The sequence below is a fragment of the Dunckerocampus dactyliophorus genome, chromosome 17, assembly GCF_027744805.1.
Source record: "Dunckerocampus dactyliophorus isolate RoL2022-P2 chromosome 17, RoL_Ddac_1.1, whole genome shotgun sequence".
NCBI lineage: Eukaryota > Metazoa > Chordata > Actinopteri > Syngnathiformes > Syngnathidae > Dunckerocampus > Dunckerocampus dactyliophorus.
Window position 1 is genome coordinate 17,361,114 of NC_072835.1, and position 23,006 is coordinate 17,384,119.

At 42.5% G+C, this 23,006-nt stretch overlaps 3 protein-coding genes across 5 annotated transcripts in view; 2 read left to right on the forward strand and 1 right to left on the reverse strand.

Annotated features, from left to right (window-relative positions):
* Nucleotides 1–151: 151 nt before the first annotated feature.
* On the reverse strand, nucleotides 152–2,326 carry rad1 (RAD1 homolog (S. pombe)). 2 transcript variants are annotated; one of them, XM_054756444.1, is made up of 7 exons: nucleotides 2,186–2,326; nucleotides 1,807–2,008; nucleotides 1,603–1,714; nucleotides 1,372–1,529; nucleotides 1,185–1,285; nucleotides 985–1,083; nucleotides 152–648 (listed from the first exon to the last, which is right to left on the reverse strand). In XM_054756444.1, exons 2-7 carry the CDS (start codon nucleotides 1,999–2,001, stop codon nucleotides 471–473), a joined length of 843 nt encoding a protein of 280 aa, XP_054612419.1. In that variant the 5' UTR covers nucleotides 2,002–2,008; nucleotides 2,186–2,326; the 3' UTR covers nucleotides 152–470. The 2 variants fall into 2 exon arrangements, with proteins under 2 accessions (XP_054612419.1, XP_054612418.1); XM_054756443.1 differs by having other exon boundaries at nucleotides 2,212–2,300.
* On the forward strand, nucleotides 2,292–4,802 carry LOC129169747 (UPF0729 protein C18orf32 homolog). The gene is made up of 3 exons (XM_054756445.1): nucleotides 2,292–2,424; nucleotides 2,693–2,883; nucleotides 3,502–4,802. The coding sequence occupies exons 2-3, from the start codon at nucleotides 2,701–2,703 to the stop codon at nucleotides 3,565–3,567; spliced, it is 249 nt and encodes an 82-aa protein (XP_054612420.1). The 5' UTR covers nucleotides 2,292–2,424; nucleotides 2,693–2,700; the 3' UTR covers nucleotides 3,568–4,802.
* Nucleotides 4,803–6,270: 1,468 nt separating this feature from the next.
* The window catches only part of dym (dymeclin), a 69,932-nt gene continuing 53,196 nt past the window's right edge, over nucleotides 6,271–23,006 (forward strand). Inside the window, exons 1-9 of one of the 2 annotated variants that reach the window (XM_054756328.1) lie at nucleotides 6,271–6,484; nucleotides 7,508–7,700; nucleotides 8,270–8,322; nucleotides 8,402–8,495; nucleotides 8,591–8,727; nucleotides 11,501–11,573; nucleotides 15,549–15,674; nucleotides 17,524–17,663; nucleotides 21,715–21,900. In XM_054756328.1, the coding sequence (XP_054612303.1) occupies nucleotides 7,561–7,700; nucleotides 8,270–8,322; nucleotides 8,402–8,495; nucleotides 8,591–8,727; nucleotides 11,501–11,573; nucleotides 15,549–15,674; nucleotides 17,524–17,663; nucleotides 21,715–21,900 (949 nt within the window). In that variant the 5' untranslated portion in view covers nucleotides 6,271–6,484; nucleotides 7,508–7,560. Of the gene's footprint in view, nucleotides 6,485–6,709; nucleotides 7,310–7,507; nucleotides 7,701–8,269; nucleotides 8,323–8,401; nucleotides 8,496–8,590; nucleotides 8,728–11,500; nucleotides 11,574–15,548; nucleotides 15,675–17,523; nucleotides 17,664–21,714; nucleotides 21,901–23,006 lie in introns of those variants that run through there. The other variant, XM_054756329.1, reaches the window with a different exon arrangement.

The following is a 23,006-nucleotide window of genomic DNA, read 5'->3' on the forward strand; positions in this document are numbered from 1 at the left end:
TCAAACAACTTGAGGATGCCCAGTGGGGTACATTTTGGTCGTCTACAGCCATGGATTTCTAACTTCAGTTGTCTATATGCCGTAATAAAAAGATCAGACAGTTTTGGCACATCTGCATCCAAACTAGATATGATTTGACTGATATGTTGGGTCATTAAAAAAAAAAGAGATTTTTTTTTTTATTATTACATCAATGTGGATTTTAATCAGAAATTACTATGAGCATCCTTGGAAAGTAGCTACCCATCAACTCATACCAATGAAATTACCTCCTTGGTAGAGATAGCAAACACGCAGCGCTGCAGTAACGCGCTTAAACATAAAAGTGCTGAATAACTGACAATGTGGGAAGTGTCCCACAACTTCACTTTGCTTGGACCTGTTTTAGTCCAGAATCCACTTTACCAACCCTGTGGAAGCAGCACCCTCACATTTGAACTCATTCGGAGCAAGACGGATGGACGAGCTGATCACTCCTCTTCCACCTCTTGATCAGGACAGCAATAATATTCCACAAAGCAGATCTGCCCGTCGTCGTTCCGGACTAGGTACTGCAGCGACAGGAAGCCCCTGCTGTCGGTCCTCACGGACACTTTGCAGGACAAAGCCAAAGCTTTGGTGGACGGTTTCAGCAAAGCCATCTTGTATCTGTTTTAGACACATTTTGGACATGTCTTTACTTCATCATATACAGCAGTCTTGAAGCAGGGGCACTGTTGAGTTAAATTTTCTGTCTAAATGGTCTTTCACTTGTATAGCGCTTGTATAGCTTCAAGGCACTCAAAGCGCTTTGTCACTGCCAGGACACTTACCTACTGATGACACAGCATCAGGAGCAACTGGGATTCAGTATCTTGCCCAAGGACACAATCACGGGAGGACGGAGGATCGAACCCCCAACCTTCAGGTTGGGAAACGACCACCTGAGCCATGCCGCCCCAAAAGCGCTACGCTATCAGCTTTTAGTTTACCATCCACACTCACCTGTTGGTTTGCGTCTGGGTGCAATGGAACAGTTCCATCATATCCGAATCTTTGGGGTAATCATAATGAGCATTCCCAGAGTTGCCAAAAGTTGAGAGCCTAAAGTGAAGAACACGTCATTAAGCACGCTGGTTGGATTGCTAAAAAAAAAAAAATACAATTCAAAGTCCGCTTAAACCTTTCAACACAAGGCTGTATACCGGAAATAAGGCTGGCTTGGGGACATGGTGATCTGTAGCACCTCGCTGGTCATGTCCAGTTCAGAAAAGGCCTCCTTTAGACTCTCAGACAGCAGGATTACCTTTGAATAAAGAGCCAGTAACAGACCCGACAAACATCCAGAAAAGAAAATGCGCCATGATGCAATTAGTGGGATTGGAGCGCTACCTTGTTTGTCACGTTGCTGCTGCAGAACTCAAAGTCAATTGGCTCCTCGGGTTCTTGTGTGTTGATCTTGCAGACTGTCACCACACCGCCCTCCTCCAGGAACAAGGTCAAAGGGTAACCATAGCCTCTGTAGCACATTCGCAGGGCAGTTGACACTCCTGTTTGACATACATAAACATGCACTGAAGAAGATGGCACAACCAGACCAATAACAAAGACACATTTGCTCACCACCGGGTACTGTGCTTCCTCCAAAGATACTAAGGCAATCTAACAGAACAGTGAGGTTGATCTGAAAGCCAACCAGATCTTCCTTGATGGTAAACTCCTGGAATATTTCAGCCTGCAATATAAAAGAAGAGAGTTGCGTTATTCATCACAAGCATATTCAACAAGAACAACTTGTGCTAAGAAGGAGTATGAAAATAAATACACCTGGATGAAAGCATTGGCTTGAAGACATTTGGAGTCCTCCACCGTAACCTTGAGTCCGTTGCGGGTGGCTGTGAAGATGGCGTGGTCTTTAAAAGTGATGGCTTTCAAGATGTTGGACAGATTGCGGGCGTTGTCCAAACTGGCCACCAACACGTATTGCTCATTGTCAGACTGTGAATGCGTCAATAGCGGCATTGTGGCGCTGAAATAAATATCAGAAACAGTACAAAAGAAACGTTTTCATTCTAAATAAAATTATTTTAGCGGAAAAAGCTAAGTCATCGCTGCTTTAATTTTGACATTAGCTAGCTTGCTTTTCACCATCTCGACACGACACTGATTCGTTTTTATTTTCATTTAAAAAGCAGATGTAACTCACGGAGTAATAATTCAGAAATCCATTACGTGGTTGCGTTTTGAAGGAAGGCGCCCCAACATGTCACTACTTCCGCCTTCACTTCTTTTCGCATGACAACTTCCGCTTCAGGGATTCGCTTGTGGGCGAAGTACAATCTGCGCGTGCGCGTTTGCTTCTAGATACTTTGCGGATCTCATAACATTCGCCTGATTTATATTCTGTGAAGTGTGAAAGTTTAGTGAGGATCGATCTTCCGAAAGGTGAGACTTGTCATTCAGGTACTGCTGTTACTAACTAATTATCATTACATATTATCAAAACGCCTCAACAGATGTTTAAGCGAGACGCTAGCTGCTGTTAGCCTAGCAGCTAGCTAGTTGACGTAATAGTAGATATACAGTAACACGTCCAGTAAACATATAAATGCGATATTAACATAGTACATAACCTTAGTGTTAAATGCAATTAGTGATTGGACCGAAAGAACTTTAACTGAAGAATTAATAATCTCTTATCTCTTTGTTGCAGTTGCAGTCATGGTTTGCATCCCTTGTATTGTCATCCCTGTTCTGTTGTGGGTCTACAAGAGGTTCCTTGAGCCCATCCTTTATCCCTTCATTTCCCCATTTATCAATACATTCTGGACCAAAGAAGCAGTGCAAGAGTCTGGGACCGGTGACCCAATTGTTAGTGAAAAGTGCAACGGGACTTCCAAGGTGGTAGGTTGATGAGTGAAGACAATTGTGGAATAGGATAAAAATTGTACTCTTAGTTTGTGTTTTGAGTACCCCAAATACGCATACAATACATGTTAGCCAATATAAACCACCTATATCAGGAGTATTTTACAAACATTTTCTGGGGTCCTTTTTTCATAAAATGAAGAACAGAGAAGGCCATACTTCCCCCTTCGCTATTCTTATTTTGTACACAGTGTCATACACTGACATTTTAAAAATAATGAATTAAAATACAAGCAAGATGTTTACGCTAGTCAAAGGACCTTCTCCTAAAAAACGCTGTCCATCAGGGGATTTATTTTGACAGAACATGAGCTGGTCGATGGGCTAAGAAAGGTTGGGGACCACTGCTTGTGACATGAGTGCTCTGCCACTTTTAGGAATCAGGCCACCAGTTGGAATATCTATGACCTAAATGAGTATTCATGTGTACAATAATTTGTCATTGTTTGTAAATATAAAATACATTAATTTGGGGGTAACGTTCACATGACATAGTGAGAGGCCTGTTTGCATCCTTTAAAGTTGATCCAAATTTTTTTTGTGTGTGTATTTTTTATTTGATTTTTTTTACATTTTATTCATTCTTTCTTTCAGCTTGAGCACAACGGAGAAGCCACTGTCAATGGATCAACTTTACTGGCAGATAAGAAGACAGACTGATCATTCTCTACAATTGCTTTCCATCTATAAGACTGTAAATATTACCTGATGTCGTTGCAAAGTGGAACGTTTCAGACAACACTGATTTTGTCTTAATTTTGTCAGAATATTGTTAAATATTTTAACTTGTAAACCATTATTATATGTACCATGCTGAATAGAAAAATAATTTTAAGTCGAACATGTTTAATCATGAAGGAAATAAATTTACAGCTTATATCCATCCATCCATTTTCTATACCGCTTTTCCTCTTTAGGGTCGCACGGGCATGCTGGAGCCTATCGGGCAACAGTCAGGGTACACCCTGGACTGGTGGCCAGCCAATCGCAGGGCACATATAGACAACCATTCACACTCACACCTATAGACAATTTAGAGTCGCCAATTAACCTAACATGCATGTTTTTGGATGTGGAAGGAAACTGGAGTACCTGGAGAAAACCCCCACACACACAGGGAGAACATGGAAACTCCACACAGAAATGCCCAAGGGAAATTCAAACCCAGGTCTTCCCGATCGCCAGACTGTTACTGTGTTGGCCAACATGCTAACCACTAGACCACCGTGCGGCCCCAGTTTATATTTAATGTCTATTTATTCGAGTCGTTGGTGTGTGAGAAGCATAACAATGTCCTTGTGACTGAGCTTCACATAACACGCAGGTCTCATGTCTGTGCAGCTGACAATAGAGGAGGACAAGATGTTGCTCCAACAGAGCAACAGGTAGGCAACTGTCTGCAGTCTGAGGGTGTGGATCTGGATATCAACAAGATTGATTCATGCATACCAATGTCTGGCAGGAATAACACCACACCGGTCATCATCACAAAGTTCACCAACAGTTTCGCTTACGCGAGGTCAGGTCGTGAGGGCAGCAGCCTAAGCAGGGAAGCCCAGACTTCCCTCTCCCCGGCTAATTCTTCCAGCTCCTCCAGGCGGATCCTGAGGCGTTCCCAGGCCAGTTGAGAGACATTGTCTCCCAACGTGTCCTGGGTCTTCCCCGAGGCCTTCTACCCATGGGACAGCCTCGTAACGGTTGGACGTGCTCCGAACACCTCCCCAGGGAGACGTCTGGGACTTCATCTGCCTCCTCTCAATGCAGAGGAGCGGCGGTTCTACTCCGAGTTTCTCCCGGATAACAGTGCTCCGTCTCACCTTAACTCTAAGGGAGAGCACAGCCACCCTACGGAGGAAGGTTATTTCGGCCACTTGTACCCACCGTTTTGGACATTTTTTCTTTCAATAAATATTGTCTAGAGAAACCAAGTTGTCTTTTGTATATTTATTAGGAGCTCCTAGATTACATAGCCTTACAGAGTGAAACAGTCAAACTGCTCTCTGTATGAACGTGAACGTTGAACAAAGACATATACAGGCATATATACTCAGGGTGAGAAAGTAAGAGTTTTCTCTAGGGAAAAAGACACTCCTGCTTCTCGAGAGGAGCCATCTGCAAGATAGCGCGGACAGGCCGACCTGAATACAGTAGTACCTCGCATAACATAAACCTCCTTTTACATAAATTCCACTGAACATAAAAAATGTATGTCAAGTTTTTGCTTCGTATTACAGAAGAAATTCCACATAACAAAGCATCAAGTCAGTGCAAGTCTTTTTTTTAAATCAACTTTATTAATGCTTGAGTCGTGCAAGTTCAGACTAACACTTGGTGACGCCTTCTGACGCATCACGCTCTCATTGGCAGATTTTTGGGGCACCGCCACCGCTCTCATCTCATTGGCTGATTATTGGGGCACCTCCTACGCTCTCATCTCATTGGCTGAGTTATACAGCACGTACGTGAGTTTGTGTGAGAGACAGCCTTGTCCCTTCAAACTTCTTTCTCTTCGTAGTCCCCCTGAAACTAACTTAAACAATTAAGTTAAGTTACAAATTAAAATTTTGCACACGGCATTATCGTGTAGTGCGTGTGTGTTTGTCTGTGAGACCAGCTGACTCATAGACTCTTTGAGTCGTGTTTCGACTTAGGCTAGTCTTCCTCCTCCTTCCTGCCTCCACTTGCGCTCCTGATCAAGACATCTCGTGAACGATAAGATTGTTTTTGTTTTTCAGTTTTATTCATTTACAGTAATGTTATTTATTACCTTATTTTATATTGGAATGTTACTCTACTATGCTTATGTTAACATTTTCTTATATTTTTCCACCATATTTGGTAGACTTTGAATATTTTGAAGTGCCAAAGGGGTGAGTTTGGGAAGATCTTGGAACGGATTAGGCTATTTACATGTATTTTACGCTTCGTATAACATAAAAACCCTATAACATAAAGGTTCTCGGAACGGATTATTTACGTTGTAGGGGCGTCTACTGTATATTCCTTAACACTGCACAAGGTTTATCATGTCATAATTTTAACTCCTGTTTGCTTATTGATATATTTTTTAAACACCGTCCTTTCTTTTTATACAGGAAGTAAAAAAATATAAATGACAAATGTAGGAAAGTGAAATATTTTAAGTGTCAACAAGTAAAATTTATGGTGTGAATGAATTATCAGCAATAGACACAGGGAAGGGGTACTATTAAATATACGCTCTACTTCTTCCTTCTCCTTTTCGGACATGCTGTATTGTGCAAATGTAACCATGTGATGTTCCTTAAGTTTGTCTACGAAATAAACACACCATACAGTATTAGCGCTACGTCAGACGCAAGTAAACGCCCTGAATGACGTCACCACGCAAGCGTGATGCGACGTGGAAAACATGGAGGCTCGGAGTATGTAGAGTAAACTTCACTCTGACAGTTCCTTTGAAGCCCGTTGAGATTTATAACGTACACCCAGTAATAAACGGATATACATTTAAATAGCTTAAAATCAAGTGGGGTTATTTCACCGTCCCACGCACGACGAAAGCCACAGAGGAGCGACGAGGGAGCATATATGACAGGTAAGCTAGGCGTTGAGCGGATGGGAAACTAGCGGCTAATGTTACCTCTAATGGCAACAACTCCTCATCTGACTAAGCTTCTCAGACATTTAAATTTATATCGGGACACTGCGAGTACTGCTTGTTGACAGTCACAGTCTTGGCGACATTAACGTGATTTACTGTACTCACCGGATAAGCCAAACGGACGTAATGTAATATTTAAATAGCAATGGTATGTCATATAGTACCGTATAATGTGATACACATAATATTACACATTGTCGTTTATACCGTCACCATGGTATTTATGTACTGTATTGTATTCGGTAGTTAGACGGGCAGCGTGTTGGTTTACAAAATACTTATTTTCTTACTCACATCATCCTACATGTTCATCCCACATGATGCTGGCAGCCACTAGAGGACATACTTGCATGTGCTAAAGATGAAAGTGAAAGATGGCGGATTTAGCGTTAGTTGTTAACAGTGTTGGGCAAATTACTTTTATAGTTACCATGTATTTCCCCCCCCAAAAAAGTAATTGAATTAGTAACGGAATTAAACCTTAATAAATAAAATAACTTACCAGGGAAAGTAAGTATACCGTAACGTTTTTGAAAAACCTTCAAATATCTGGCATGTGCCGTTGACAGCTTACCGTATTAATGTATAGTAGAACGACCTGCTTGTGTTTTGTGTTGATGTTAGGAGTTCCGATGGACATGAATGCACCTCGCGTGTGATTGGTGGAGAATGAGGAAACATTGTGTGGGTGTGGAGAGACTTAGAAACGGTGTGCAAGTTGGAGATGTTGGAACTGAGTGCTGCTGTTGACGTGTTAAGGTCAGAATAAAGTTAGGAAAAAATATTCAAGGCTGTGTGTCGGAACGCTACAATATTAACGCGTCACATTTAATTTTTGCCAATGGTGTAATGTTTGAAAAATTAGACTACCCGTTGTAAACATGGAGATGAACCATTTGTTCAACACGTATGAGTGCACTTTTGTCATGTTTTGTGTGCTCTTACGCCCGCACGCAGGAGTTGGCATATGCCCAGTGAACAAGCATTAAGGTGTGAGGCTGAGTACGGAGATGGGAGCCAACACCAGCCAGCTCAGTGACCTGCCTGACAATCCCAGCCTCAAGGCTTTGGTGGGCACAGAATCCATATCGGAGAATGACCCCTTCTGGAATCAGCTCATCTCTTTCACCGTTATAAGTCCCACAAGCAGGTACACGGCACGCACACACAGTTAAGTACAGTCCAGTGGAGCCAGAAGCATTTCAAATAGTATTAGATGGATTGATTGAGTTGCATTAAGTAATAAAATTGCCTGTAACGTCCCATTTGGAGCTTTTATCAGAATTATCTGTGTGAAATGTACTCTTCTGATGCGTTCTTGAAACACCCAACAGTTTTAAAGGAGTGTGCTTTTAAGATTTCTGTCCAGGATCTTCTATAATCTTTCAGACAGGATGTTTGCGGAACTCTCCACCACCTAAGTAATGATTCATCAGGGTTATTTGCTCTGGCTGTACCTGTCTAGTTAGCCTTTAGCTTCTTTAAAATGGCAGTTGAAAAGGTAATTTACCATTCTCTTGCAACATGCAGTACATTTTATAGAGACAGTGCTGCTGTATTCAGCGTGGAACATTTCCTGATCAAAAACTGCCAAACACTTGAAGGAACCATAAAATATAAATAAATATATAACGCTGGATACTTTCGGCAGGTGAGTAAAAACAGACACCCAGCCATGGTGTATATACAAATCTCTCTTTTTTTCCTACTTTTAAACAGTGCTGACTCCAAGTTGCTGGAAGAGGCTGTTTTGCCGCTGGCCAAACTCCTTAGTATGTTGCCTCTCTTTATTACAGTTATTGATGAATATTGCAGGCTAGTTGTCTCAATTTTCTTTTCTTTTCTTTTCAGTTGAAAACAATCCCAGAACTGGGAACTTTGGTGCTCTGGTGAGAATCTTCCTGGGAAGAACCAAAGAGCTGAAAATCTCCACAGAATGCCAAGAGTGAGCATTAACATATTGAAGATGGTTGCGCTAATAACAACATGGAAGAGGTTGACCTTTGAACTTGACCGATGTGCTTCACTTCTGCTCCACAGTCAGCTGTTCATTTGGCAGGCCCACAATGCTCTCTTCATGATCCGTTGCTTGCTCAAGGTGTTCATCCGGGAGATGAGCGAGGAGGAGCTGCACTTGCAGTTCAGCTACCAGGAGAGGGCGCCAGGCTCCTGTGGAGGTGAACTCTCTCTCCACACACTCACTCACACAGAGGTGGTCTTAGACAGGAAGTTGTTGTCAAAGGGGGATGGAAACTGGGAAACAATCCGACATAATAATAATGACTTGTAGCCACTGTGTCAAACCCAAAAGTGATGTATTTTGATCCATGGACTAAAATCTTTGTCACAACCAGTCAGGTTCTTGGATGGTTTTCCTGACAAAACAACATGTAGGCTATCTTCCCCAACTCTTTTATTTGTCACTCTGCTACTTGTGATGCATCCAAGAAGGATTGGAAAATCAGAAAGTCCTGCTTACGGCAACTAGACTGTCGACTCCAAGCTAGTATAATAGCACTTTTAACTGCAGGCATTCTTAACAAAAATGTAATGTTTGTTTAACATTGTAATAAAGTAGAGGTATCAGTTTATCAACATAACAATTTCCATGCATAACAGGTTGTGTGACAAACATCAGGTAAGTCAAAGACATATACAGTACATTGGAGCCAGGACAATTTGTGTGATCTCTGTTTTGTTTAGATGTCTTTTCACATAAGAACTCATGTAAAAGAGAATAAATCTGTATTCAGGTGTCAAAGCCATTTAGTATAGTACATTTTCATGGAAGTGCGGAACAATGTTAGACAAATACTTCATCAGAAATTACAATGAAATGTGTCATAGATGTCATCGATGAGCTGTAACTTATAACCGATGTCATTGTGAGAGAGTGCGGTGGTTCTTGGCTACATTGCAGCTCCAACATTGCTCCCTCACTCGTGGTTTTTCAAACATTAATTAATAAATGATGCTGTGTCATGTTTGACGACAGCCTATTATTCGTGAAAAAATATTCACATTTAAGCAAATTGTACATATTTTTTGCCCAAATTAAAAATCTTCCAGCATATAAATGTTTCAATAAACTAAAGTACAAATACAGTGTAAGCCATTCAGACCACCAGCTTGTGAATGTACTGTAGTATTGTAAGTGATGACTCCTTGTCCGGTGAGACCACCACCGAAGCACCAGACTTGGAGTCTGGAACCAATTAATCACGATAAACTGCGGTTGACTGGCAACCATTCCAGGGTGTACCCCGCCTCTGGCCCGAAGTCAGCCGGGTTACGCTCCAGCATACCCCCACGCCCCGAGTGAGGATGAGCGGTATAGAAGATGGGACGACTGTATACTCTTAAAAAGCTAAAAGCCGCTCGAAGGGGAAAGGGATCAGGTGACATTGTGCCGTTTCAGTGTTGTACCTTTTTTTTGGATTCTGGATTCTTGTTTGACATTTGGTCCTTGTTTTCATTGACATTTTTGGGTTGACTTCTGAGTTATTTGACTGCCTGAATTCCCAGAGTACACTCTAATCTGTAGCTTCTTTAATGCCGCAAAATGGCCGCATCACAGCTGTAAACACAATAATTATCCCAGCAAAGCAACCTGCAATCACACAATTGGACATGTAACGAGTTATTGACCAGAAAATAAGACAAGCCTGTATAGAACACTGCTTGCGGGCCCTGTTCTCTGGTGGTTGCCGTGCTTGTGTGTGCCGCGTGGGCGCGGCTCCTGCTGCTCTGGTGGCAGTCCTGCCTTGGGGTGTGTGGCTGGTCCATGGTGTTTGGCGGTTTGGGGGTGGCGCTGTGGATGCTGCCTCCGGTGGGGCACCGGTGTTGGGGATGCTGGGGGTACGTTGGACCGGACTGGGCGTCCTGGCGGGCCGGGTAGGGCCTGTGGTGTGTCCTGCGGCCCGTAGCTTGCATGTGTCCTTGGTTTCCCCCTCGCTCGGTTTGGGGGGTGGGCATGTGGGGCCCTCGTCCTTCTTGTTCCGCTGCACCACTTCACAAACATATAGGACTTTGGGGGGTGGTCTACAGTCGGGTGTAGCGGGGGAATGGAGTTGCCCTGCGGAGGCTCCTTTGCCCCTGGCATGCCACTGACTCTGTCGCCCCTCAATTTTAATCGCACAATACACACTTAGGGTTTGGGGGGGGGGCTGGGCAGGTGAGGGGCCCACCGTACTTTAGCTGTCCCCCAATTTTAATTGCATCGTTAGCTGTCATCCACACACATCCCTATCATATACAGTACAAGCACACGCATACACCCCTCAGGGACACAGAGACCAGCCCTTCAGAGCTGTCCTCGATTACTTATTTGTATTTTTAATTGCGTAATAGACACAATAAAAAAAAGAATAATAATTTTAAAAAAGGACCCTGCTTGACATTGATTTATTCACTCATTATATTAAAATTAACTTAATAACGTCCAACCTTGCCCAACCTTTAAGTTGAGAGGGCCTTTACAGTGTGTCACGGCTGCATTTCTCCAGGGAGTGTGTGTGTGTGTGTGTGTGTGTGTGTGTGTGTGAGTGACAGGAAGAAAAGCTTTTATGCTCCTGTGGCTCCGAACAACTTTGGGTCAATACCGTACGTGTCGAACATTGGCAATTGCTTTCAACACAAGAGAGTGGGAGGTGAGTGTCAGGTGCTGCCCCGCCTGGTAATGCAGAATATACACACAGGCTATGTCCCACCTCTGTTAGGGCTTTGATGCTACCTCAGAAAGATGAAAATTGCTAGGCTAACATGCTTGTTGTGTGACTCACGACCATCACTCACACAGTGGAATGTGATATTTCTATGTAAACCTCGCTGACCTTCAATGAAAGCCCAATTGGAGGGTTAGTTATAGTCGGGAAAAGGTAATCCAAGCCCTCTCGTGGTCAACTGGGAAATCCAGCGTGTCTTTTATAACATCTCCTACCTGTCTTATAGAATCGAGCCATGAGGACCTCCTTGAGGAGCTCTTGTCCAACCTGGTGCACCTGATTGTTGAAGTACCCTTACTGTAAGTTGTTGTCTTCTTCCTCAGTGTGTGTGTGTGTGTGTGTGTGTGAGTGTGAGTGTTGAACATAACCTGCACACATTTTAAAGGGCAAGACGTGTAATAGGATAAGACTTTTATGGTGACCAGGATGTTCATAATGACCCGATTGTTCCCATGCTGTTATTTAATAATGTCACTTGCCTGACATTTTATATAACCGGCAGTGATGACCCTTATGGAGGTTCTCCCTCCGGTGCTTCCCCTTCCCTGTTGTTATTCATCTTCTTTTTCATTTGTGTTCATTGCGTCCAGAATGTTAGTCATGGACATGAAAATATTTTTTTGTAGGGTTGGCATTGCTTTGCACACAAGCTGAGTCACAAAGCAGGACACGTCCACAAAATAAAAAAAAAAAATCAAACTTCAGTTTACTTTGAAAATACTCGGCCAGCTAGCTTGGCGTTCCGGAGTGCTGAGCTGGCTGCAGGATGAGCATAAGAAATGAAAGTGTTGGTTGGTTTTTACGAGAAGAAGAGCAGATGTGGTGCCAATCAGCCGGGTGGAGGGAATAAAAATGAGAATAATAGTAAAAACTGGAAAAACACTGTCAGACTTTCCTCCTTGTGTGTATAATGTATCCACCAATACAACTGTACAATTAGGACTGTAGGAACCATGGGCGTAATAACTGTTTCCATTTGTCTGGGGATGCTTTCTACAAGATTTTGGGATATATATATATTTTTTCTACATACAGAAGAACATTAGTGAGGTCAGAGATCACTGATGTTATAACTAAAACAAACAATCTCTGTTCTAGTTCAATTTAAAGGTGTGTGATGGGGGTAAGGGTCAGTGCCAGTCAAGTTTTTGCTTTGATAGAACAGAAAATTGCTTTCCCCAGACTGCTTCCATAAAAATGGAAGCATACAATTGGCTATAACGACTTACTAACATGAAGAGTCACAAGTACACCCCCTGATTGATTACTTAAAGTTATTATGATTCTACATTTAGTTTTTAATGATGTTCTAGCAGTAATATTCAGTGTTGCCCACATGACTGCAATCTATCTGTGGCTGTGGGTTGGGTGGGGCAGATGACGTCATTGTCTACTTTGCATAACTGGCCATGACGCAAAAATCCGACCAGGTTTTCAAAAACTGTTGACTCAAGTTTAATTTTGATGTAGACATGCTTGCCTACAATTAAATTTTTTTTTCAAAGATCCCTGATGTTACCTGGGCTCCATGTAAGTGTGCACTGATTTTAAACGTCACGCGTCATTGTACATCTAATATCTCACTATATATCACTAATATCTCACTAATATCTCAGTTGTGGTGTGTGCGTATGAGGTGTGTCCCGATGCCATCCACTGTATAGATTTGTAACGACAAGCTACACATCCATCCATCCATCCATCCATCCATCCATTTTCTATACCGCTTGTCTTCATATGGTTCACGGCGAAGTTGGAGCCTATCTCAGCTGACTTCGGGCAAGAGGCAGAGTCCACCCTGGACTGGTCGCCAGCCAATAACAGAGCACATACGTACAAACAAGCATTCACATTCACGTCTATGGGCAATTTAGGATTTCCAGTTGACCGAACATGCATATTTTTGGAATGGGGGACGAAGCTGGAGTACCCGGAGAAAACCCACACATGCATGAAAACTCCACACAGACACTAAACTAGACTAGACTAGACTAGGGCCTGCTACACAGACAGCCCCATGATAATGTGTTTGTAAGCAAAGGCAAACAGGTAGCACCAAATCTTAAAAAAAAATAAATCTATCTGTGGTGGTCCAAGTTTATTCGTGGAGGGCCGCCACAAATAAATGCATGTCATGAAAGCACTGTATGTGTCCCTAAAGCATGTTTATGTGCATCAAACGTGACAATATCATCTCCCTCACTTGGTTGCTCCATGTTTTTGAAGATCATGAAAGGAAAATCCTCCTTCCTCATGGACATGATGCCACCTCTCACCCACCCCTTGTACATGCCCACCATTTCACGGAGAACAATCGTGTTTAAAAAAAAAAAAGAAAAGGAAAAGCAGGCTTTGCTACACATCTTAAAATAAAGCTTTGAGCTCTAGCTTGAGCTGGGCTCATGTATATGTCCACCACTTCACACAGGACAGCTTTGTAAAAAAACAAAGAAAAAAAAGGCTTTCCTACACATCTTAAAATAAAGCCTAGAGCTCTGCCAACAATTAGTCAGCGAGATATAAGCTTTTCTTCAACGAAAAGACTAACACAACATGATGTTGCTGTGAAAATGTGACCGTGATTAACGCTGTAGCGCACATACTGAAGTTATGCTAACGTTGCTAACGTTTTTGTCCTCCCTCACATCTAAACTTTACCACTTTTATTCAGTCTAAAGTCCAGTGTCCTACAATAGTGTATTGTAGGTGAGACTTGAAATTATTGAAAAATTGGATAATGTAGGAGCTTTTAATCAGAGATGTTTGTGTCAAAAAGATGTGTCGCCGTGTGTGAGATCCTTCTCTCCTTACTCCGTCTTCTGTATGGATGTCAGTCTTTTACTCTTACACAAGTGGACTTGACATTCCAACATATTATTCATTGTTCCTCGCTTCCAGACCCTGCCTGTTCTGTGCCCACCTCCCACCCCCCACCCCCGGTCTCCACCACTTTGTGGCTCCAGGCCCGTTTCCTTCGTACGTGATGGCGGTGCAGATGGATCTATTCCTTCTAGATGGTTCCCTCCCCCATTTCCAAATCCCAAATAGACTTTGACTAGATTTTTTTTCAAGATAAATGTCAGTTGTCTTCGTTTGGTTTGCACAGCTTTGTAGTTGATGCATTTTGAAATTGAAAGTCCACTTGGTTCCTGTTTTTTTGGTACACCATTTACATTATAAGAGTAACTAGCATGTTATCAACACCAATGTATTTTTAATGATATTATCATTTTTACCTTGATATGTTATTGGTCATTTTGTGCAGTTAATTGATTCATCAATACTGGCATTAAGTTATTATTTGAGTGCCATTGTGAGTGCCATTGGGATTTGAAAGAGAAATGCCACCTTGACACTTGAGCAAATTTTGCCTCCGCATTGTGCCGCAGTTTGCTGTGGCAATACTTTCTGCATCCGTGAAGCAGTCGTGGCATTATTTGGTTCCGCGTGACGCCACGCTTATAGCAGGCATCACCCTCTGGCTTCATTAATACCTCTATTTGCAAAGGACCTACATGATGTTGAACTCCAGAGAAGAAGCTCTCATTGCAGAAAAGAAAAGATGTCTGTATTATCTCACAGCTGCAGCACTATCACTACTTTCCCAAGACCAGCGAGAATGCAGAAAGAGCAGGAAGAAGGTATAACCCGAACTACAAAACGCAAAGCGTGTGTGAATGAACGGCTGACTAGAAGACATCACTTTGGGCATTATGATGAGTTACTAACAGAACTTCAGCCCTGACTTTTTCCAACGTGGTGGAAAAGTTAACCCAGCCATAAGAATGTGGCACGCTTTGATACGTACCGCCTGCATTGTTTGCGAGTAGGTTGCATTGCGTTCATGACTAGTTCACGCATGTGGCATGAAGATCATGCGTCCCAGAAATTTTGGACATTTCAAAATTTTCTTTGCGCGCTGGCACGCAGCCCAACACAGTTTACACACACCTCACACCGGTTTGCGACAACTGTCACACAAAATTGTACAAAGAGTGTTTGGTTTTATTTGCTCCAGGGCTTCCCCTACTATTGGAACGTGTCATTGGCTATTAAGCCACTGTGTTATAAAGAAATGGAGAGTGTTTTTTAAGCAACTCACGGTCTCAAAAGAAGTCAAGATATTTGATTTAAGTCAGAAGTATACCGTTAAGAACACTAACACAACGCAAGAAGTGTCCTGGGTGGTCCACTAGTACTATAGTCAAAGTGATTGTGATGCTGTCATTTTAAGACTTTGTTTTAATGCACTTGACACTTGTCTGCCCTCATAGTGATATCACGTACAGCATCCTGTTTGAAGCCGTGACCACCTTGCTGGTATTCTTCTCCTACCAGCTGTTCTCCAAAGACATCCTCAGAGATGGTTTAATCTACCGGCACGTCATGAAGGGGCGGTGGTGAGTGCACACACATACAGTACACAACGTTGTGTATTTTAATGTCTCGCAAGAGTGCGTTTGAATGTTTCCAGAGATGCATGACATTCTCAGGTATTTGCATTCTCAAAGTTTCAATGTGCTTAAAATGGGATCAGGAAAGGAGAATTAGATACCATGTTACCATCTCTTTAAATTTAATAAAGTCAATAATACCTGATGCATTCAGGTGCATCTCAATAAATGGAAAAGTTAATTTCTTTCAGATAGATAGATAGATAGATAGATAGATTACCTTTATTGTCTGTACAGATCAGAAATGCATCTTTGATAGGCTTCAACAACTGACAGCAGAGAACAATATGAAATAGACACAACACGACAACAAAAACATTGACACACAAAAAAAGCTTTTGTTGATTTCTTAATAATTTTGATGATCATAAGCTAACATTTAATAAAAACCCCAAATTACACTTTTAAGCCACTGTAAATTGGTGATAATTTATAAATACGTGATAGTTAAGCATAACGTGCAGCATAATAATACAACACACAGCACAGCACACATGCACGACATAATGATGTGTCAGTGTCAAAATGCGTCACACTGTTTGTGTGTGGCTACTGGCTACAGCAGTAGGCCTTAAAACTTGCAGTGAGGTGAACACAAGTTAATATAGCCGCTTTAAAGGGAGATGGAGGCGGCACCTCGGTTGTAGCGATGTACCTGAGGACCAGGCTAAAGGCTAGACTGTGAAACTGATTCCATCTGTTCTGTCTATCATCTTTCATTAATAGTGATGAGTACGTGTATATTTTGTAACTTAAAATGTGTTTAATAAGTTTGCGAGACATTTAGGGCTTAAACAGTCACTTTTATTGCAAATGTTGGTCCGAAATCAGAGGTGAACGTCAAGACAGCAGGAAGGTTTGGAGGGGAAGGAGCAAGCCAGCGTAACGTTTGGTGGCGCCCATAATTTACATTTTTATGGCCGTCTAATGTCTTATTTATTTGCTGTTCACCAGTGGTCTTAGAATGTAATGTCGAAGCTTGATTTTTTATTTATTTTATTTTTTAAATTTAGAATTCATTTTGTGCTGTTGTGCTTGGGAGGCGAGTAACTTCACATAGTCTTCCACCAGCCCAAGCCGGTCTACATTCCATTCTTCTTATGATTGTTGACTTATTGTTCAACAATGTCTGCCTCCTACATCAATATAGAGTTGCAAAACGTCTCCTCTAAAAGTTGTACAAAGCTTCTCACTTTGTTCCCAAAGTGGGCCTTCCGCAATCTGTTGATGACACGTAGCATTTTGGAACCCCTCCAGTCTGTCGTGAGTCCGTCAGCCTCTGTCTGCTTTTCTGTGCTGCCAGACAGTTTCATCATGCTCATCACAAACAGTGTCTTCATGTCTTCATTCCGTTACTCTAATAAAAACGGGGGGGGAAAAAAAGAAAAAAGGAAACATTCAGGCAACCATCGCCCTCGTCTCCTCAGTGACCTTTCCCTCACCGTCTACAAGCTTTTTGAGGGATGTGATGCATTTATGATGCATTTAAGAAAGATAGTTTGAATCTGATTTTACAGTGTTCATCCCTGTTTTAAGCACTGATGCTCCTGTGTGATACAAACTATTTAACCAAGAGTGTGCGCTACATGATACGGGATACGTTTGCGACATCAGCCGAGGTTTTTACTATGCAAAACAATACTTGGTATGTCAACCTATGTAAAATATAGTGTCCTCTTATTCAACTCTGTTGAATTTGTGTTGAAACTTTCTCTTTAGATAGAGCAACTCTAATCCACTTGTGAATAGTACCTGCATGGAAACTTTACTGCGCTTATCCTCTTCTCCCCTCCAGTTTGTCGCTAACCAGTCGCCTGGTGAAGACACTGCTTTATAACTTCATCAGACAAGAAAAATGTCCGCCTCCGGCAACCCACATCTTTGAGCCTAAAGCTGAGGGCAGCCTGCTTTATGGCCTGGCGTCCGGCGTGGCAAGTACGAATACATGCACACACGTGCACACACACACACACACACACACACGCTCAAACTAGAATAGTGTGCAGTAGAATGCAGACTTCCATTATGGCCAAATTTCAATTTGCATTAAATTGTACATTGATAAAAGCACGTGCCAGAATTGTTATCATTAACGTCTGTGTATCAGTCTCTGAGAAATCAAGAAAAAAAATTCCAAAAATGTTCTCACAATGTTTACAAAAATCAAACTAGGATATCCACTGAGACTGAAAGGTTGCAGCTGCGCTACAGATGAATGTGTTCTTCATTGTACAATACTAACACACTGACCAACCAAACAGAACAGCCAATAATCAACCAAACGGCCAAGCAACCAGTTTGACCACCTTACCACCCTACGGCTAAGTGGCCAATCACACAATTAACCCAAAAGCCTGCCAACAACAATAAACCGCCAGCTAACCAATCAACAAGCCAAATAACTCAGCAAGCGCCCAACCAGCCAATTAACCAATCAACAAACCAATGGGCCAATGAACCAACCAACCCGCTAACAAAAAAAGAGCCAACTATCAGACCAAAAATATTAAACAGCCAATTAACCAACCAACCAACCAACCAGCCAAACGACCACCAAGCTCGCCAATCAACCAACTTAACAAACTTTCAACTAACAAACAGGCCAAACCACCACCACCACAAACAGGTAAATGGTCAACCAACCAACCGAATGGCCATAAAGCCAGCAAATCAGCTAACTAACCAGCCAAATGACCCGTCAATCTAGCCAACCAGAAGCCAAAAATCAAAATAACTAATGATCAGACTAAAACACTAATCAGCTAAATGGCCAACACAGTAGCCAGCCGACCAGCCACACAGCCTAACAACAACTAACCAAAGAGCCAATTGGCCAACTAAAAGCCAAGCGGCCGACCGACCAACCAACTGGCAAACCAACCAACACGGCGGCCTACTAACCAAGCAACTGGCCAAAGCAAACAGCAAACCAGCCAAACAAATGAACAGCCAACTAACCACCAAACAGGCCAACTAACCAGCCAAACAACCAAAACATAACCTCACACCCTATGTCATTTGCACTTGGTATTAAAGTTGCTGGGTCCAATATCCAGTGTCATTACATTTTTACTAGCTGAGGTACTGGAATGCAATTAGATCACCAATGAAGTGCATTGTTTTCTTGCATCGGTCATCCCAGTATAAGTGCTTGAAGCATTTTATAAGCTTTATAACAATATAATACATTTGCTCAGTTGTTTCAAGGCAATTGCGGCTGTGAACTGAAGGGTAAAATCAGTGAAAATGGAAAAATAAGAGGAGCAGTCAAATTACATAAGCGCAGCCCCAAAAAACACAACAAGTGTTGCCAGTTCTTCCCTTCGCTCATCTTTCATGTGATGCCTGGGCCATGAGTGATTTGAGGAATGAACGTGTGAGCTGTGCTGACATGAATGCAAAGCAGCGCAGATAAAAGTGATGTTTCAAAAATGAGCACAGCTTGTGCGCGCGCGTGTTTGTGTGTCGGCTCTGGTTGTTGGCGTGCTGAATGTGCGCCTGTCTTGTGTGAGCGAGTGCGAGAATAGATGCGCGCCCATGGGTTTCCCCCACAGATAAGCGCTCTTTGTGGGGTGCTGGTGGCAGATTACGTCCAGTGTGGCATCAGCGTTCACCGACCTGTCTGTCTATCTGTGTGCAAGTGTGTCAGTGGCCACAAACTGCCCTGATGAGTTATGGTGCCCTGTCCTGTTCCGTAATCCCCCAGAGCCCGTCTGTCTGCAGCCGCCTCCCTTGTACACACACGCACATCAACAAAAGACACTGACGCTCTTATAGTTGTAGCTATGGAGCATGGAGACAACGCTTGTTTTATTTCCCTTTCTTGTTAAGCGCGCGCATCTTATTTCCATGTGGAAAATGTGATGTTTGCAACATAAACAACAGAAATTCTTGAAAACAGCATCTTAAAGGGGCATTTTACACTTAAAGGCCTGTGTTATTCTCAGTGGCGCTGGAGGAGCTTTACTGAAGAATGACTTGATTTTTTTCTTTTCAGTGCTGTTATGCGTGCATCATGGGAAAATCTGTATGCCTCTGAACATACACTATGTTCTCATTCGTGTGATAATATCTGAAGAGCATGTTGGGGTCTTGTCTGTACAGCAGAAACATCCTCAAAAGGCTCTGACATGTCCTTTGTTTCATCTATAACATATTGGGATTTACACACTAAATGGCCTTACATGAAGCACAGTCTAATGAGGCACAATACACGGGCTCTTGGAAAAGTTTAGCCCATGACGTAGAACTCATTAGGATGACATATGCCTAATATGTGGATGGTTAGTGCATGGAGTTATGTTGTCAAAAGGTGCTCGAATATACCATTTTTCAACTACTTCCAATAGGTCTCAGAGGTCCCACCATAGTGTATTGATAGTGTTTCCTAAATTTAGACAGTTTCTCTGTCTCTGTAGCTTTAATGCTAATGAGGTGTGTGAGGCCACACGTGTGTGTGGTTCAGAGAAGTGTTATTTTATCCAGCTTTTACATATACACTGTAACGCTTGTCCAAGGCAAATGTTGTAATGCCATATATATTAAGATAAACAGCGTAACAATGACGAGTGGGATAGGAGGACACAAGTATGGGAAAATGCTACGTGAGCTACAGTGCTAACATAACAGTCACATTTAATTAGAAACATTATGCGGGGGTTTGCCTATCTGCTGGAAAAAAACAAAATGACAAATTGTTGGCAGAGCTCTGGGCTTTATTTGAAGATGTGTAGCAAAAAAGCTGCTTTTTTTCCTTTTTTTTTTTTTTTTTTTTTTACAAAACGGTCCTGGGTGAAGTGTTGGATGTATACATGGGGTGGGCTCATCAAGCTAAGGGTCAGCCATAGGCAGTAGATGTAAATTTTTCATAATTGTGCACCTCTTAAAGGTAGCAATTAGTATATTATGTTTTTTAAAGATGAAAGGGCAACTTATTAACAATGGCAAAACAGAGTTGTTGTATACAGGCCCTTATGACCAAATTCCTTCGGATTTCCTCGCTTTAACACTTCCCCTTCCTCCTTTTTAACGTCTTTTTCCACGGTGCATCTGGAGGAATAACAAATAACCATGCACGAAGGTTCACTAAAGCTAAAAAGTGGACGTGCGAATCTGCATGTGAGTGCAGGAAATGTGCCTGCCAGGCGCGCTTCTGTGACACACTAAGGCTAGTCACTCTGGTGCCAATAACGTGATGAACAAGTCTCCATCACAAGTTGGACTCATCTGTGTGTGTGTGTGTGTGTGTGTGTGTGTGTGTGTGTGTGTGAGAGAGCGAGACAGAAAGATAATTTAGAATACACACCCACACTGACTGGCAACGTTTTTTGCCAGAAACCCAAGTTTGGGAAATCCATCTTTAACAAAAAAAACACGCTATAGAATAAAGCAACCCTTCCGACGTTCACCACTAGATGGCAACATGTTTACTTGGCTTTCTCCCATACAACTGTAGTTTCTGTAGCACCATCAGGTTGGACCAGCATCAGGCTGCCTCGGACCCCACAACGATTGCATCGTAGATTCCCGGCGGCTAGACGTCCAGGAGCCAGAGGCGGTCATCCGTGTACCTCGGTGCTCATGCTTCTCATGACGCCTGAGTGCGCCTGCACTTCAGTTGAGAAAATCAACACATCCCCCCACCAGCAAAAAAAAAAAAAAAAAAGACTCCAGTAGCACCAGTTTTTGTTCTCTGGCGCCGTCTATGTTTGCGCTGCAGAGGGCCAAGCATAAGTCCATTGTGCTCGTTTTGGTTTTGATTACATCAAGTCTGGCCACACATTTCCTTTTGCATTCATTCCCTCCATCAAACATAAATCAACCTGATTTTATTATATACAAATTCTCTATGGATTAAGTAGAGCTGACAGAATACTAGGCACACTTATAATTGACTGCCTCTTGATGTGCCATGTTAAAAATCACATCACTTTCCAATGCCGAACAAATTGGTTGACGGATGCATGTATGACTCTTGTGTCTTCAGGTGGCCTGTGGAGCGTCTTCACGTTAGGTGGAGCTGGCAGCAAGGCGGGAGCAGACCTGGAACACAACCCTTTACCTTTGTCCAATCAGAGTCTTTTGTTACTACTGGTTCTGGCCAATCTGACGGATGGGCCTGACTGGCCCAACCCCTACCGCCAGGCTATTACTTGCTTCAGAAACACGCAAGGTAATGGATGCTTTTCTGCAACCATGGAGTTTTTATTAGTACAGTGTTTTATGAAGTATTTGGTTATACTTTAAAGCAGCGATACTCAACTGGTGCTTTCCGTTGGTCGCGGGTCTTTGCCTGGGCAAAAAAAAAAAAAAAGTAATGACCTGATGTCCACAAGTGCATCTGCGCCGCCACCAGGTGAGTGCCATGTTTCTGGGCGACTTTGTCACGCTCGAGCGGGAGGTGCAGGACATCGAGTGGCGTCCGTCCAAAACACAGCTGCAGATATCTGCTGGTGAAAAGCACGCAAAAAGGGAGGGACGGCTTCTCACCGCTGCAGCACATGTTGTGTTGCAAACAGTCCCTTTTAAATGTAAGGTATTTGAGAAGTGTGAGTTGAAAAAATTCTGCAGTTTGGGTCACTGCTTGTTATTGAGGGTTGATGGTGGGTACTGCAGCGAAAATTGTTGAAAACCACCGCTTTAGAACAGTCATTGTATTATGTCAGCTTGTATAGCAGTATAGATTTACTGTCCAGTGAAAATGACTCATACTGCCATGATTATCGAAATAGCTGGCAATACAATTAGGTAAACCTGAACATGTCAGAATTGTGTATAAGGTGTCAATATTTAGTGTGAGCACTATTGTTATCTAGCACTGACCCAAATCCTTTTGGGCATGGAATTCACCAGAGTTGCACAGTTTGTTGCTGGAATCCTCTTCCATTCCTCCATGACTCCATCACTGAAGGATGTGAGACACAGAGCGCTCTTCCATCTTCCTTCTGCTTGAGGATGCCCCACAGGTGCTCAGTTGGGTCCAGCTATTTAGACAATAATTGCTGTGTGTTGAGTTATTTTTTCTGTGGATAGTAAATTTATACTGCTATACAAGCTGTGAACTGGCTACTCTAAATTAGGGGTTCTCAAATGGTCTCAACCTGGGACCCACATTCAAACAAGCAACTGTATTTGTTTTTGTTTTTTTTAATTGTCTGACATCTTTTTTTTTGTCTGAAGTGCATTTTAACAGGATTTATTACGTTTTTAGGTTATTGAGTTTAGGCTTGTTACAAGGAAATGAGGAGGAACATGATAAATGCATGCATGTAAATAATG